This window comes from Ambystoma mexicanum, chromosome 5p, assembly GCF_040938575.1.
Source record: "Ambystoma mexicanum isolate Mex_15411 chromosome 5p, UKY_AmexF1_1, whole genome shotgun sequence".
Taxonomy (NCBI): domain Eukaryota; kingdom Metazoa; phylum Chordata; class Amphibia; order Caudata; family Ambystomatidae; genus Ambystoma; species Ambystoma mexicanum.
The window spans coordinates 538,946,376-538,959,517 of NC_090930.1; the positions used below are offsets into that span (position 1 = coordinate 538,946,376).

The 13,142-nt window shown below is 49.8% G+C and overlaps 1 protein-coding gene across 4 annotated transcripts in view; it reads left to right on the forward strand.

Annotated features, from left to right (window-relative positions):
* SYTL4 (synaptotagmin like 4) overlaps positions 1 to 13,142 on the forward strand; it is a 1,339,985-nt gene that overhangs the window by 870,770 nt on the left and 456,073 nt on the right. For all 4 annotated transcript variants that reach the window (XM_069612955.1, XM_069612954.1, XM_069612953.1 and 1 more), the window contains one exon: positions 281 to 384. In XM_069612955.1, the coding sequence (XP_069469056.1) occupies positions 281 to 384 (104 nt within the window). The remainder of the gene's footprint in view (positions 1 to 280; positions 385 to 13,142) is intronic.

Consider the following 13,142-nt stretch of genomic DNA (forward strand, 5'->3'; position numbering starts at 1 on the left):
TTACTTTTGTATGTTCCTGTTGTATAAACAAGGAAGTGTGTTATATCCTGCTGGAAAATTGAAGTCATGAATGTGATGATGCATTGCGCCCTGAGTGATTGACTCTATGATTTTCACTTCGATTCTGGTGGGGCCGATGTGAGAATGGACCGCTTTGAGCGGCCTTATTACTTCAAGAAACTGAACAAAGAATACACTGAGATGATCTTTTATAGACCTAACTCAAACATGCTTGTTGAAGAGTCCCACCATGTTTAATATCATTTTATTTTCTTTTTAGATTACAGTAAGTCAGTGATGGATCTGCGTCCGGAAGATCTGGGGAGCGATGGCAGTTCTATGGGAGACCGAAGCAAGTCAGTCCCGGGGCTCAATGCAGAAATGGTTTGTATATGTTCTCTTGCATTCCCACTCTTCAGTGTACCGCTACAGCAAGACAATGCATTTCAGAACAATTACTCTCGAAATGGACAGTGTTTCATACACAGGACCAAATGAGTGCCATACCATAATGAATGTTTTGATCTTTTGTGTCCTTATTCAGAACATACACTTTCAATAAACAATAGAATGTATGTGGTCTCAGAGGCACATTCAATTTTGATATTATGTTTTTGACGATGGAGTCAGCATGATGATTACTTATAAGATACTTAAGCAAGGTGCTTGTCTTTGCAGCAATTCACTCGAAGGTGTTGCTTGCGGTATCATTGGTTTAGCCCAGTGGTCTTCAAGCTTTTTTGGCCTGGCCCCGCCTGAACAAAATTTGGGCATGCCGGGCCCCCCATAAATGCCAAATGGACAGTATTTATTGGTCACAGTCACCTGCTCCCATCACAGTTGCTGGGCTCCCTCATGCCACTCCTACCCAGTGCCTGGGCTCTCCCCACCCCATCATACACTCTGGGCTCTCCCCACCCTGCTCCCACCACTATCCCATGGTTCCCGCTCATCCTGCTCCCACCACAGTCCCTGGGCTCCCCCCATTCCGTTCCCAACACAGTCCGAGGGCCAGTGGCAGCTGATACATTTTTTAAGTGGAGGGGCATAACTACTTCCCCCAAAAAGGCCATTTCTTCTTTAAATAATGGTTTAAAATGTTGCATTGTAGAATATACATTAAAACAAAAATGGGTAAATGGCCAAACTGTTTGCAATTGGTGCTGGGGGGCCCATGGGGCAGGCATGGCATTTTTTTTACTGGACATCTATGATAGATGTCCAGTAAAAAGATACCGTCCCCTGGGCCCCACTGGGCCTAACAAAATCAACATGATTATGTGTGTATGCAAGGCGCTGGGGGGGAGAGCATGGTATTTTTGACTGGACATCTATGATAGAAATCCAGTTAAAAATAAATACAATCCCTGGGCTCCACAGAAGGAGAGCTGATTTTGCCAGGTGGGTAGGGGGATTGTGCAACAAAGGCATTTAGGCATTTTTAAAATGTTGTACAACCCTGTACAACCCTCCTCCCCCCTTTATCCACCACTTGCCAAACTCAGCTCAACGCACCAAAACACACACCAATCACTCTAGCATTCACACGAGCATCCATTTTTTCTTTTAAAGGTTTTTATTAAATTTTACAAACAAACAATAAAAGCAACCAAACAGTACATGTTCCAACAGTTTCAATACACTTTTTTATTCCTAACCACTACTCCCTCTACCCCACCCCCCTTGCTAGTCTATTGCATTGAACCTTCAGTTTCCACACCCTGTGGTTTGGTCTCCTCCTCCACAGGCTCAGTCGGGTCGTCTAATGACCCAAACAGTCCGGCTATCAGTAATTTCCAGGCCATCAGGGACTCATTCTCCTCCTCCCCCCATTGCTACACGCTTCTTGCCATGCCATGGTTTCGGCTTCTGCCCATTTTTGCAAGTCTTTCCACCACACCTCTATCCTCGCCACATGGCATGACTTCCATCCCATGGCAATCCTTCTTTTTGCAAGCACATAAGCCAGGTCCCGTAGTTTGCTTTCATGCCTGAGTTTCTGTGGTCTGGGGAACCCCCCCAGCAGACAGGCCCACACCGTATCCACTACTATCTTGACCCTCTTCCTTCTAGTTTCTCTTTTACTCCCCTCCAGAACCTCTCTATGATCGGGCATGACCAGAACATATGCACCATGCCCGCGTTCTCTTCGTCGCACTTGGGGCATGCTTGCCGACCTGCATTCTCGAACCTCGATATCCTCCAAGGCGTCATATAAGCCCTGTGTGTTATGTACAGCTGTATCTGTTTCAGCCTCGCGTTTCTAGACACCTTCTTATGATACCCTTGCACCCGTTCCCACATCCCATCTCCCATTTGGGCCCCAACCTCAGTTTCCCAGTCCATTCTAAACTGCGTGACCTCCTTCCCCACTTTAGACATCAACATCTCATACAGTCTGGAAATCTCATGACCCCCCTCAGCTATATCATATATCACGTCTATGGTGGCGTCCAATTCTTCCTCCAGCACAGTTCAGGCCATGTTCTCTTAATCCTCTGTACCATTCTGTGATACGTAATGTACTGGCCTTCGTGCAACCCAGCTACTTCCAGCAGCCCCTCAAAAGTAACACTAGAGCCCCCCTGCCAAATATCCCCCATCGTTGCCACCCCAGCCGGTTCCCAGTGGGTCCGGAGTATCAGTCGCAGCTGAGCATCTGCCCCTGTCAAAACAACCAATGGCATCTGCGTTGAGCATGGGGACGGGTCCCCCATCATTTGGCATGCCCTGCGCCACACCATCCACCCTAGTAGCATCATTTTAGGGCGCCCCACCATTTCCGCCCTGGGTGCCCACATAACTTCTTTCAAATAAAAAGGTGCACAATCACGCCCAAACAGCCTAAGTTCAGAGGTCTCTTCATCAGATACCATTTGGCAACATATTGCAAATGGCTCGCCACATAGTACGCCTCGTAGTTGGGCAGCTTTATTCCCCCTTTGTCATGGAAGTTCTGAAGCTTCCATAATGCCACTCTGTTTCGCGTGCCATGCCACAAAGTCCCTACACATGCTATTCAGTTTGGTAAAAAACCCTTTAGGAATCAGGTACGGTATATTCCCGAAGTAATGTAGGAGCCTCGGCAGGACCACCATCTTTAGCATCGCTCCCCGCCCCATCATCGCCAAAGGCAGCTTCGCCCAAAACCGCATGCATTTCTCAATTTTTTGGATTGCCACCTCTGTATATACACCTATGCTGCTCCCCAACGGTGTGATATATGTCTATCCTAAGGTACCGAAAATACTAACCGCCCACGGTACCTGTAAAACCGGTAACTTCTCTGCTGGAACCCCTATATACCCCCCCCCAACGGGAACAGGCTAGACTTCTGGGGGTTCACCGCTATGCCGGATAGCACAGCGTATCTCCCAAGCACTTCCAAGATGTACTGGAGGTTCTCCTCTGGAAACCGCACATACAGCAGCATGTCGTCCGCATATAGGGAGATCAAATGCCGCTCCCCGTTCACCTCAATGCCTATGGTGTCATATTGTTGCCTCAGATAGATCGCGAGAGGTTCCAGGGCCAGTATGTAGAGCATAGGAGACCACAGGCATCCTTGTCTAGTACCCCTACTAAGCTGCCACCTCTCTGATATCACAGATCCTGTCTTAACTCTAGCCATCGGTTCACTATACAAAATCTTCGCCCACGTTACATAGCCAGGCCCTAACCCATAGTGTTTCAGGGCCGCCAGCAGCCATGGCCACTTGACGAAGTCAAAGGCCTTGATCACATCCAAAGACACAATTGCCATTTCCTCATCACTTCCACTGCCAAACTCAATGATCCTCTGGAGTCGCCTATGATTATTGGTGATGTTTCTATGGGGGACATAGCCCGTTTGATCCGGATGTATTAGCTTGCTAATGACCCTCTTCAATCTATTCGCCAAGACTGCAGTTAATATCTTGCCGTCTTGGTTCAGCATTGACACATGTCTAAAGGAACCACAGCTACGCCCAGGTTTATTTGGTTTAGGGAGAGGTACTATGACAGCCTCTCTCAGTGAATCCGGTAAGCGGCCCATCTCGAATGCTTCGTTTATCATTTCTAGCAGCGGGGGGAGGACCTCTTCTATATATACCTTATAAAATTTGCTTGGGAGTCCATCTGTCCCCGGGGTCTTACTAGTAGGCAACTGCCTCACCACCTCCCCCAGTTCTTCCAGGGTAATGGGGGAGTCCAATTCCTCTCTTTCTTCCTCGCTTATCTTGGGCAGCCCCATATCATGAAGCGTTTCCTCTATCATTACACGGCTACTTTCCCCATCTTCCCCGTATAACACTTTATAATAATCCAAATAATCCACAAACGCTTGATTAACTCCATCCTGGGTGTCCTCTACGGTACCTTCTTCCCTCTCTATAGTTCTAATTGTGGCTCTGGGGGTCTCGCTCTTATATAACCACGCCAAAAGTCTCCCCGGTTTATCACCTCCCGCATGCTGTCTCTCTATGCACTTTTTATAATTAAGGTTACACAACCTCTCCCAGTATTCCGCACATTTTTGCTGTAGCTTAAGTATCAAATCTAGTTTCTCCGCTGTATCGTCACCGGCTTTTAAGGCCTCTTCCAATTTTGCTTCCGTCTCCCTCAGTTCAGCCGAAACCCCACCCTGTAGGCCCTTGGACTTCGCCATGGCCGCCCCCCTCATGACAACTTTAAAGGCCTTCCATAATGTCCCCGCCGAGTCCACACTCCCAGTGTTGGTTTCAACATAGTTTACTATCTCCTCCCGCAAATCCTCTCTAAAGAAGGGGTCTCTCAACGCCTCGGCTCGTAGGCGCTATGTCGGGATCCTCGCCCTCGGGCGGCAGTATTGCATGCAAGAATCGGGGGCGAGTCGTCAGAGAGGACCCTGGCCCTGTACTCTGTGTGTAATCTCTGCTATCATTTCAGGTGATGCGAAGACATAGTCCAGCCTCGTTGATAACTGCTGTGGGGCAGAATAATGTGAATACTGCCTTTCCCCAAGGTGCCACACTCTCCATGCATCTTCCAACCCAAAGTCATCAAGCAGTGTCTGTAGCGCCCTGGCTGCAGGGGCCGGTCCATCCAATTTCCCGTCCGATCTATCCACCCTCGGGTTCAATACGCAGTTGAAGTCCCCTCCCCAGATCACTGCGCTTCCCACACACACGCTCAGATTCGCACTCAGTGTCCTAATGAACGCCGCTGTGTTCTGGTTCGGGGCGTACGTGTTAATAATACTTATCTCCCTGTTCTCTACCAATCCCCTCAGCATAACCATCCTCCCGTCTGTCTCGGCTACCACTTGCAACCGCTGAAACGGGACATGTGGCACCACCTACATAAGTACTCCTCTTGCGTAGGCTGAGTACGATGAGCCCACCAACACCCCCTTCCACTTTCCCGCAATCATGTCCATCCTCTCACGTGTAAGGTGGGTTTCTTGCAGCAATGCAATATCTATTTTCTGCCTGCGCAGATACAGCATAACCTTGTTCCTTTTTAAATAGCTATTAAGTATTAAGTATCCATGTGAGTATTTTAAGGTCCCCCATGGCCTGGTATGATCCCATTCCCTCCCCCCCAGGTGCCGTTTAACTTTGAGATCCAATCCATATTGTGTATAGGCGCGTTACAAATGCCATATCATATCATAGGCTCGCATCCCATTCTAAAACCCCTTTAGCCAAAAACACACCAAACTTCCCGCTCCCTCTCCCCCCCCCGCCTCCCATCCCTTCCCCAACACTCTCCCCCCCAACTGTTGCCCAGCTCCATCCCTGGATCTCGGGCTCCCCCGCATCTAGCTCTTTCCGGCTTTCGCCTGTACTCGAAGCTCCGCAGGGTGAGGCCACCCTAGTGGCCAACCTACTACAACTATAATTCAGGGGGTAGGGTGCTTCCGCCCTGCCGCTCCAATAGCACATCGAATAACTACACATTGCCATACAATTTAAATATATGTAACCGCCACTATATTCCAGTCCATCAAGTCTCTCACAATCAACAATATGTTATCGAATATCAGCCTCCTACAGCCAGGCCCATCGTTCTCAGCCTTCGCCTAGGCGCCTGTCATGATGGCCGCTCCCGGGGAGCCGGTTCAAGCCCTGCGTCCCCGAAAGGGGACCTCCAGTCCCCAAGGAAAGACCCAGCAACCCCATATAGGGGCCCTTTGGACAGTGTCCTGGCGCCTATGGCGCCAGGCTCATAAAAGACATCAGTCCTGGCGCCATAGGCGCCAGGCTCATTATGGGAGTGCTTGGGTGCACTTACCTGATGCAGACCATGCTGCAGGATCCCGGCCTCCTTGAGGCCTGAAAGGAACTACTTTACCTGTGGGACTAATTTACCATCCGGGCGTGGTCGGGGAAGGATACATACCTGATTGGAGGAAGGATACATACCTGGAACTTCTTCCAAGGCTATTTAAACCCCACCCGAACAGCCACACGTGCTTCGCGTTGTTCTGCATCTAGCAGCTGGACGCTCACCGCGTCTGCTCCTGCATCCTGACTTCTGCCACGCCTGCCAGCATCCTGGATCACCTGCAAAGGAAGAGAAGACGAGAACAGAAGAAGGAAAAGTCCTTACCTGCTAAAATCCGCATCCCGGAGACATCTCGCCGACAATCCTGAAAAGGAAGACTTTTATTGAAAAGCTCATCGCGTCGATCGCTGCAGCGCCGCATTCCACTCACCTTTACAGGGTGCCTCCATGTTCAGCAGCGATCATCCGGATTCGCAGTCACGCCCCAGCGCCTAGGGAGAAAAAGGCAAGAATAAAAGGTGAGAGAGAGAAGGGAATAAGGAAAGCTAAATCTCCATGTTAAGACTTACCTGTTGATTCATTCCCTCTTCATTTCAGGTCCGCGCCGCATCCTGGCATTTCCGGACCCCGGCCCCTAAGGGGAAAAAAGACATCAGCGTTAATGAGCGAATGAAAAGACATTACCAAAAAAACGCTCATTAAAGACTTACCTGATTTCTACAGGGATTTCACCTCTCATCTCGGGTCGGTGCCTGTTCCCCGGCATTCCGTACCCCGGCTCCTATGGGGAAAAAGACACTAGCATTAGTACATTAATGCATGGACACAAGGGGAACCTCTTATCAAAAAACTTACCTGGAAGCCAAGCAAGTTTGGTTCTCACCAATCCGAAAATCCAGTGAAGTAACTGGATACCAACGCGCCCCTGCATCAGAAGCAGGATGGAGAGCTCGTCCTTCCAGACCCTAAGGTGAGACGCTACGGGGAATCACAGAAGGGTTTCGAGGAGGGTGAGAGGGGAAAGTGGGAGGCCGATTGCATTACCCCGCAGACAGTTAATCCCCTATTTTCGCCTACAGAAGGATACTTCTGCGAGCCAGACAAGCCAGATTTGGGGGCCCGGTCCAGTCCGTCTTCCGAACCCTGCACATCACCTTAGAAGAGGTCATAGCAGCACGAACCAGGCCAGCGCCTCCGTGGGAGTCAGGTGAGCGTTACAGCGCCCTTGGGATGTTCGCTCGCCGCCATAGCAGTATGCATACCGTATCTGAGTCACTTTTCACGTCCATTTTGTGTCTCTTCCGTGTCTTGATCCGGGCAGCCCTGCAGATCCAGCCATGTTGTTGCTTCTTCCGGAGTGTTAAAAAAATGGATTTTGCTCTTATGCACGACCTTCAATTCCGCAGAGTACAGCAGCATATATTTTATCCCAGCCACCCGCAGCCTCCTTTTGATAGTTACATAGCTGTACCGCTGCCTTTGGACCAGCATAGTATAATCCGGGTATGCCGTGATAGTGCTCGAGGCCCTCTCAATTGTTCTGCCTTTCCAAAAATACTCCAGTATTTTCTCGCGGTCTTTGTAGTTCAGTATTTTGCCAATTATCGCTCGTGGAGGGGCCCCTGGTCTCGGCTTCCTCATGGGGGCTCTATGTGGGCGCTCCACCACAAATCCCTGCGAGAGTGTACCAGCCCCGATTCCTTGTAGGAGTAACTTCTCAATGTAATCAGTCCGGTCCTGGCCCTCCTCACCTTCCAGCAAACCCACCACACGAATATTGTTTCTCCTCGCTCTCCCTTCTGCTTCTTCTGCTCGAGACTCCAAGTTGGCCACCTGTTGCTTAAAGACATGGATCTCCTTTTCATTGTTGGTGCTGGTGTCCGTGTTAGATTTCACCGCACCCTCCAGGCTGCTTGTGCGTTCCACCAGTCCCCTGACATCTTGTCTCAGCAGGGAGACTTCGATGCCCACTGCTTCAATTTTAGCCTCCAGGGAAGTGCGTAGGTCCAACATCGCAACCCCCCAAGATTCGTTCAGCTCCGTAATGGCTTCTAAAATCTGATGATTATCAGCTGCTGTGGCGCCCTCAGCCTGTGCCATCGGGCCTTTGGTTGCGATGGCCGCAGGAGACTGTTGTGTTTTCGCAAAAATATCCATCGTGGGTTGTTTGTTCTTATTCTTACCCACCGCCCCTCGCACCGCCATTTTCCGGCCTTCATTGGGTCTCCCTATTACGATTCAGCGTCCGAGTGTCTCCCCAACCGTAATTTCCGCTCTTTACCGACTGTCGTGGTGATCTCCAGGCAGTCGCGACATCCGCCTCCTCTCACCGCTGCTAGTTGCCCATCAATGCTGAGCGAGCGCTTCTCGTGCTTGTCATGGTGCGGCCTGCCTTTTCACACCTCTGCTGCCCTCGGGCCCCTGTCGTCCGGACCAGCACCCAAGCCTCCACGACCGAAGTCCCACAGCCCCCAGGGGTTTTGTTCCGTCTTCCCCTCGCCATTGTCATTCTTTCGACGTGGCCGCCGCCTCTATTCGTCCTCTTCGTGTACCCTAGTTTCGTTTCCTTTGTTGTCGGCCATCTTGTGTGACAATGGACCGAACAGCCGCCGTCGTTCGTCGAGCAATTCCTCCAGACTCCCGCTTACGATTCTCTTGATCTTTATACAATGAGCAGAGCATACATTCCCGTGCGTGTGTGATCAATTCTGGAACCAATGGCGCACTTTCAAAGGTAGTTTTTACGGATCATCTGTCGGATCCTCCGGAGCTACACGGAAAGCACGTCCTACTCCATGGCTGCTCAAGCCACGCCCCCATTCACACAAGCATCCATCACCATACACTCACTCACTCACTCATAACACAAGCATACACATGTTTAAATAAAAAAGAAAGAACATAAACGTACCTTCTGCATTGGCCTGCATGTGGGTGCTGAAACGCCCTGCTCCAGGCTGCTCTGTCCTTATGTGCGAGGAGGCGCAGGTGCTCCCCCTCACACATACAGACATGCAGTGCCCCAACCAGAATTTCAATGCTGGCGAAGCAAAACGTCCCAGCCTTGCAAGGCTCAGTGAGCATGTGTGGCTGGGGAACTGAACTGAGCTGTCAAAGGGAAATAGTGTTTCCCTTTGACAGTTCAGCCAGCCCAGGAGCACTCCCTTAGCTGGAAAAAGCAGCGGAGGGAGTGCTCACTGTTTCACTGGGCTGGTTCCTTAGCTCCTCCATAATGGCTGAGGGGGCCACTGGGTGGGCACCGCCTCGCCATTATGGATGAGCCGCCAGGCTCGGACAGGTCTATAGGGCCATGCCTATACCAAAAATGCAAAATGCTAGTGTGGGCCAGTCAAAATATGCCACTTTTTTGCCTGATGTGGGCCAGTTTGATGAGTTACTTCACTATGCAGTTAGTAATTTTGACCATTGTTTCTGAATAAATATTCTTTAAATATCACAATTTACTTGCATTTTAACACAAAGCACCCCCTTAGGTACTATTGAAACAGTCTGTGACTAAAGGAATGAATATCTGTTTACAACTGCGGGCCACTTTATCATTGGTGCCTGAGACCGTTTCATGCTTCAGCCCGAGCATGTGAGCCGCCCCTGCCCATTGCTTCCAATCTAAAAAAAAAAATGAAAAAAGAAAAAGATTGTTTTTTTTTTTTTTTTTTTACATTTCATGCTGGGATCTCACGGCCCCCAAGGGATGCACCTGCGGCTCGCTGCGGGGGCGTGCCCCACAGTTTGAATATCGCTGGTTTAGCCCAATGCCGCTTAATGAGGGTCTAAAAGTCTAAGCAACAGGACTCTTCTTAAAATGTGACGTCGTATGAAGAAATCACAGCCTTATTGGCATTTCCAAAACATGTGCAGTTGAGCCTCTCCTGCCTCCCATCTGGAAGTGGCTAATCCAATTGGACTACTTTGAGGTTTCTTAAAGAAACCATATTTTAAGTCGATTGATTATAAATTGGTATCAGAAAAACGCTGTAAATATTTTCCCACCCTTCCCAATCAAGTGAACCCGAAGTGCCACATCTACAGAACAATATGGTGCACAGTATTTGTGCTTCTTGCTAACACAGTATTTGCTAATAGTCACAATGGCTTACATATGTTCCTTTATATTACATTCTCAAAACAAGACATAGCACCACAGGGAGTCTATGAAGAGAGCCATTGACACTGACTATAGAATCCTGTTTTCATTGACAACCTTGCATACTAGCTTGAATACTAGGCCACGAGAAACCCCAGGTTTTCCCTGCATTTGTAATCAGTCGTGCTATTTGCCAATCTCGCCCTTAGTTTAAATTCATCACAACAGGCCTCTGGTGAAAATGTTGATTTATATGTGTGTTATGATATGATAGTCTATTTATATGGCGCCTATACACAATGGGCCTCATTACACGGTAGGCGGTAAGGGATTACTGGCACCGGTAAGGGCACCGGTGCCGGAAATCCCTTACCGCCCTACTACGAGGTCCCTTAGCGGGTCCCTCCCCTAACGCCTGGTTTTACCAGGCTTTAGGGGCGGGACCCGCTAAGGGACTTCAGATCTAATAACGGTACCGCAAATTGCGGTACCGTTATTAGCTCCTTCCCCATTCCCATTGAGCCCTATGGGGGCTCAAATGGGAATGGGGAATGGTTCCCGGAATGGGGACTTACCGGATCCGCCAAGGTCGAAATGACCCGTTTAGTCCCTATTCTGGGAACACGGACACGGAATGCGGTAAGGGGGTAGCCATGGTGCTAATAGCGCCATGGCTACCACCTACCGTGTAATGAGGCCCAATGTGTTTCAAAGCGCTTCAAGGCAAGGGACGGAACAAAGGAAAATACAATGACATTCTTACAGTCCACGAACAGTAAGGATGTGAAATTGACTATCGTACTCGGCCTGACAACATTTCAGATAGTGCAAGAGCTAAGACATAGATAAGGAAGGGAGGGGGAGAGTGGGAAGGAAATGGAAACAGACAGGCGACTACCGTATTAGGCCTGACAACATTTCTGGTAGAGCCGGAGAAAAACAAAAGGTGAGGGAGAGGGGTGCAGAAAGGGAGGGGAGGAACAAAACAAGCGACTATCGTACTAGGCCTGACATTTCAGATAGTGTCATGATGCCTACCCCCGGGGAACTAGACCAGGTCCAGCAACCCTGGAAGCAGGCATCACGTTATTTTGAGCAAGCCCAAAAACCCCTGCTAGGGGCTGTTTGGGTGCGGTCCTGGCGCCTATGGCGCCAGGCTCATATGGAGTCAGTCCTGGCGCCATAAGCGCCAGGCTCATAGAGTGGAACTTACCTGATGCAGACCATACTGCAAGCTTACCTGATGCAGACCATGCTGCAGAGCTCCAAGCCAAATGAGGCTTGCAAGGGACTATTTTACCTAGGGACTATTTTTTACTCTGGTGGGGCTGGGGAGGAATACTTACCTGGGACTACTTTGGGGGCTATTTAAGCCACGCCCGAAGAGCCGCACACGCTTCGTGTTATTCTGCATCCAGCAGCGTAATGCTCACCGTGTCTGCAAGCCTGCATGCAGTCTTCTGCCACGCCCGCCTCGAGTCTGCAACTCCTAGAAAAAGGGAGGAACAGAAGGAGAAAAGGTTAGAATAAGAGCAAAACCTTCGATCCTTACCTGAATTCCGGATCCACCGCGCCTTCCAGCTGGAAGAAAGAAGCATTTTACGCGCGCCGCCTCGCCTGCTGCAGCGCCGCACTGAACTCACCGGCCTTCGCAGCATCCTCACGATCCACCGCATCCTTCTGCACGTCCCCGCCGCACTCTGGCACCTAAGGGGAACACAAGAACAGCAAAGGTGAGCCAAGGGAATAAACAGAGGCAATAGTAACTATCCCATAGACTTACCTCATTACCGCCGGGGGTACTATTCCTCTTCACGGGTCGGCACAGTCTCCATTGCATCCTCGCCGTACCCTGGCCCCTAAGGGGAACAAAAGGACAACAAGGTGAGACAAAGGGACAAACAAGGGGAGCTCTTCTCACCACAATAGACTTACCTAATTTTACCGCCGAGGCATTATTCCCTGAACTTCATATTTTCTCTTCACACCTGAATAAGGGAGCAAGCAACAGGTTACATTCTGGCCTTATTTTATAGAACTGTGTAGGATAAGACAAATCCTTACCTGAACTTCGTCAGCTACCATGAGGAACTCTTCGCTGGGGTCAAGCTGCAAACTGCAAGGAATCGGACAAGAGTGAAAGTCACACATGTGAACTCTTATGAACTACATACTTTTCGGAGTCAATATTGTTCTGGAACTCACCAATTCCTTCGAGCCAGTGAAGCAACTGGTTATCAACGCGCCCTTGCGCTCAGTGCAGGATGGAGAGCTCATCTTTTCAAACCATCAGGTGAGACTATAAGAGGGGACATCAAAGGTGATCTGTGGGGGGAACAGCGGGGGTGGGGGATTTACGCTCAACTCCACGGGTGGTTAATTCCCTTTCTCCATTTACAGAAGAATATTCCTAAGGGCCAAGCAAATGAAGCTAGGTGGGCCAGTCCAGTTAGTCATCTCGGCCATACTCCTCACATTGGTGGAGACCAAAGCTGTCCAGTTCAGATCGACGCCTCTGTGGGAGCCAGGTGAGCGTAACAGAATGCGAAGCCTACCCACAAATTCCCACCCGGGCGTTATGGATACCTCAGAGACTGACGAATTGGCCCAATTACTAGGGGAACTGAGGTCTGAAGTGCATTCCGCCCGTCAAGAAACCAATGCTCTTAGGAGAGAACTGATTTTGTCAAAGGAGCGAACTGATGACCTTGCTAGGCAACTATTGCAAAGCCAGGCTGGACAAGCACCCCTACCTGGTTCCGGGGGAAATCCAGGTCCTGTGTTATCG